Genomic DNA, 4,396 nt, shown 5'->3' with positions numbered 1-4,396 from the left:
AAAATAACTTACAAAACATTTTTCTGACCAACTTCCGTTTTCAGCTCGTTCCCATTTGATGTGTACCATTGCGGAATCAGAAGCCACTTTGAAACACATCAGTCGCATGTGTTTACATGTTGATGATAAACAACGCAATGATGCACTATCCAAATATTGCAAAATTTCAATCAGCATTATTGGTGGCAAGTCGTACAATGGTGAGCCATCAGATGGTAAAATTGATGGTTCGGGTGGACGATGCACGACACAATTCAGATAGCGATTATACCTTTAAAAGACAAAATAATTTTTAGAAAGCATCAAATAAAAGGAGGGAGTTAAGTAGACTTTCTTATACAATAACATGTACATGTTTAACCCTGAAACATAGAACTAAAAAAACTGCGAAAATCAAAAAGTGCTCATAAACATTACTACCTCATTATGATCGTAAACACTACCCTTATTAATGCCTCTAACAGTAGCTTTCTCCACATAGAAAATTTGGTCACACATAGACCTTCTTAATGACAGGCGCTAAATCATTTAGGAGTTATCAACTAAGCTTTGGTAGTTGGGAAATACCAGAAAAACATAAGTGATAGTAATTTAAAAAAAAAAATACAACGAAAAACAAACTTTAACTCTCCCCAACATGGTTTTACTTTACAATAATAGAAGGGGCAACCATCGATATACATCGGGCAACGTCCTATACAGTCATCAATTTCCATATGTGACAATTCATAATGTGTACAATATTCATCACGACGAAAGCTTTCGTTACAGCAAAACGTATAAACCGAAATCCCTTTTTGAACATATGGCATATTCTCACCTTTTCGAGCGAATACCGAGAAACGTTCACGTCCAATATTCAACTATAATATTAGGTAAAATTATATGGATTCAAAACTGGTAGCGAGAACGGCACATAAGAGTAAACATGCTTTTATAATAATGTTCTTCGTTATAGATGAAAAACAACTCAACAAATATCCACCACTGTAATTTAAATTCATCATAATTCATCACTGTATTTTCTTAATACATAATCCAAATTTCAATGATCGATTCATGACTTGTTGCCTTGTTCATTATTAATGGAATGAAATCAAAGAGTCTTCTGCCTTGAGATCATTCTAAAGCGTCGAACTCAGAACAGTTTTCAGTTTGCACTGTCAACTGAAGGAAGCTATACGACGACTTTAGCTGAGATAACGCACAACCCAGCAAAATACCATTTTACATTTAAATTACCAGTCATCCATATTATTTGTTAAAACTTACACATAAATGCCTCATTTCATAGAATGGTGGCAAAAGTGACACTTTAACGGGTGGTATCACAGGTGATATCACTTCCTCACCAGCTTTTTCATGTCCTTCGAAACTAATGTTACCCAATACGTGAAGATGTTGACTAGCTGGATCGAATTTGCACAAATAACAATTTTCAAATGGAGAACGCTTAAGCTTTAATTGAATTTCCTGGAAAAGAATTAAATTAACATATGTAGTGCTTGTACATTATATTATTAGTCTACATTTATCACTCTTATGCAACACATTGGGGAGCTTCCTAGATAAACACTTTACATGTCATTCACAATAGCCATAGAAATAAACGTATAGTTATACTTTTCACTGTAAGTCCATCTTTAGCTTTCAGCTTCCATATTGCATCCATCGACATTATTATCGCTCTAGAGACAAAAATTACGAGAACAAGCATAAAATTACCTCTCAAAAACAATCCGAAAACTAAGTTATAACTAAAGGCTTTTCAGAAAACCTTTTGTCTGTTTTCTTCGTCACTGCTGTCTTCGTCTGCGAAACGAGATAACTTTTCGAGCGATAATCTCAGTGGCATCAGTGGATGACATGGATTCTGGAAATCAGTTAGACGTTTTCGATCTTTCCGACTTGTCTGGTAAGAACCGATTACTGCTTCCTAGAAAAAAGGGAAAAAAACAAATATCGAAGAAATATTTCTCATCATGAGGTAACCACAAATTAAAATATCAGATGAATGTGATGATATAATTCCGTAATAATAAGATCTTCGAGCACATAAGCTGATTCTAGCTAATTGCCAATATCTAAGTTCGTCCACGCGTAAGCAAGAATGAAAGAAACCTGATCAACCAATGCGGCACAAACATCAATTTCACGATCATCCATTTCAGGCTCTATTTCCCATTGTTCTAGACCCTTTGCGAAACGTTTCAACTTGCGTTTTGCGTGATTACTAAGCGTTCGTCTATTCCACTGTACGGCACAACATATTGAGGATGCACAGCAATGCTTCAAATGTTGTGACATTCGATCACGTCGTAGCAATACTGGACAACCGAATGCTGCGCACAAGCACGGAACGTAGGCCTCAAACCATAACAGTACTCCAATAATTCAAAAATAATTCGATAATTTCACGGATTTCAAATTTTCATATAATACCGCATCTCTTATTACGACCTTGAAAAGTATCAGCTGTAAACTAGACAAACGACCATGATTAAATACATTATAAAATGCAGAATTCGTAATGTGTAATATAGGGTTAGAGGATAAACATGCAGACAACAGCGCTTTTGCTAATAGTTGATAATATCGCTATAGAAAACCAAACATAGTTAGAGCAAATCTTTTTCCATCAATTTTTGGCATGTACTACACTCAGTGTCTAATACTTTGAGCGTTATTATTGAGCAAAACGCACGCTCATGTGACAGTGAAACTTGGCGCCGAAAAAGTTTATACATCAGAATGGTGATCCTCGAAAGTATTAGGCCCTAACAGCAGTATAGAGCAAAAACTGGCTGTTAAATATCCCATATTTCCTTCCTCGAAAGAAAAGCAAAGGGATTATATATCAAAAATTTGCTTTTGAGTAATTTATACGATTTTGTCTTAGGCCAATTAACACGTATAATTTCATTTTAGAAACTGCATAACCCGATGAAGCCTGACTATTACGTACTTTCATCATTTAAACCGACCATCTAATAACCTATTTGAGTTTTTACAAAATTAACTTACCGTCCGATTGATTTGATAATACTTGAAATAAAAAGGATCTAACCTTGGCACAGATCAACAAATGATCCTCAAGTTTACAACCATGCAATATAGCATGACATTCAGGACACGAACGCAATGCACAACGGTTGTATTGACAATCGACACAGAAGCAATATGCGCAATGTATGTGATCGTCGATATCGATCGAATCAAACGTTATTGGATAAATTGTTTGTACCACATTCTCGTCATCCTCACTCATATCCATTATTGTATTTCGTGATTAATTGAATGTAGCGTTAAACCATCGTCTGAAATTTTATCGTATTCAATTTTTTTCATTTTTTTACAGATATGTATGAAAAAAGAAGTCGTATTTGACGTCCTTCTCACTTTTTCTCACTTGTTTTATAACGTAATTATTCAATGTTTATGTCACAATCGCAATATTTATGTCAATTGTGTTTATGTCATAATTGAACAATTAGTCAATTATTTAGTTGTAAAAAATGTAATTGGTGAAATCATATTATTATCTAATTAGTTAAGTTATTACAAAACTATGAATAGTCGGACCGTGTAAGTAAATAAATGTTAAATATAGTAAAGTAATTATGGCATTGCATAATAACTGTCACAAGGTAATCACAGCCACGTAGCGCACGATAACCTAAAGTGTGAAGTAAACGTGAAACTTAAGCACGTGAATGCGAAACATACAAAATCGGAAGACCAACAATTTGTCGAAGTTGATTAACAATGAACGCTGCTATTCTGACAATTTCGTGTCTTTCTCATTCATTGCTGTATACTGTCTCGTAAGCCTCATCAGTTTCTGTTGTCTCTTCAAATTTTCGCATTTTTTCCTCTCTCTCAATCACTGACACAATTAGTTTTATTGCTATACCCTTCTTTACTCTCAATCTCTGTTTACAGCATCTTTTAGATTCAATTAACCTTTGAATTTTCTTCCATTTTCCAATGATGATTGAAGGCTAATAACTCTAAATACCGATTAATCATCCTTTTAACAATTAATTTTTTTCCAAAATTATTTTAAAAATTTTATAAAATCACCAAAGTGATGATGAATGATCCAAACTATAAGAACATTTCAAATTTAATTTTAAAAATTAAAGGATGAGAAAATCAATAGAAGTAATCATCGAGAATCAACTTATCCTTCTTATCCCACTTGACATCATCCTATACAACAGCTGGTTGAATTTAAATGCTGAATTTACTTTGCTTGTTTGAATGATAGCTCTCAACGAATACTTTGGCAGTATAAAATTTGACGAGAAAATAAGAAAAACAAAAAACAAAAAGTGCTAATTCATTTGTTGAAGTGATGTGAAATTTCATCTTGAAATTATCAAAATTTGTCGTG

General features: G+C 33.7%; 1 protein-coding gene across 1 annotated transcript in view; it reads right to left on the bottom strand.

Moving 5' to 3' along the window:
* LOAG_16652 (hypothetical protein) overlaps positions 1-3,323 on the bottom strand; it is a gene marked incomplete at its 3' end in the record, with an annotated part of 4,571 nt that extends 1,248 nt beyond the window's left edge. Inside the window, exons 1-5 of the mRNA XM_020449299.1 lie at positions 3,068-3,323; positions 2,122-2,367; positions 1,778-1,936; positions 1,273-1,473; positions 622-863 (exon numbers count right to left, since the gene is read on the bottom strand). Of these exons, the coding sequence (XP_020307217.1) occupies positions 622-863; positions 1,273-1,473; positions 1,778-1,936; positions 2,122-2,367; positions 3,068-3,274 (1,055 nt within the window). The 5' untranslated portion in view covers positions 3,275-3,323. The remainder of the gene's footprint in view (positions 1-621; positions 864-1,272; positions 1,474-1,777; positions 1,937-2,121; positions 2,368-3,067) is intronic.
* Positions 3,324-4,396: the final 1,073 nt, after the last annotated feature.

This window comes from Loa loa (assembly GCF_000183805.2).
Source record: "Loa loa unplaced genomic scaffold supercont3.11, whole genome shotgun sequence".
In the NCBI taxonomy this organism is placed as follows: Eukaryota; Metazoa; Nematoda; class Chromadorea; order Rhabditida; family Onchocercidae; genus Loa; species Loa loa.
The sequence above is the reverse complement of the archived record's forward strand: the minus strand, read 5'-3'. Positions and strand labels throughout refer to the sequence as shown.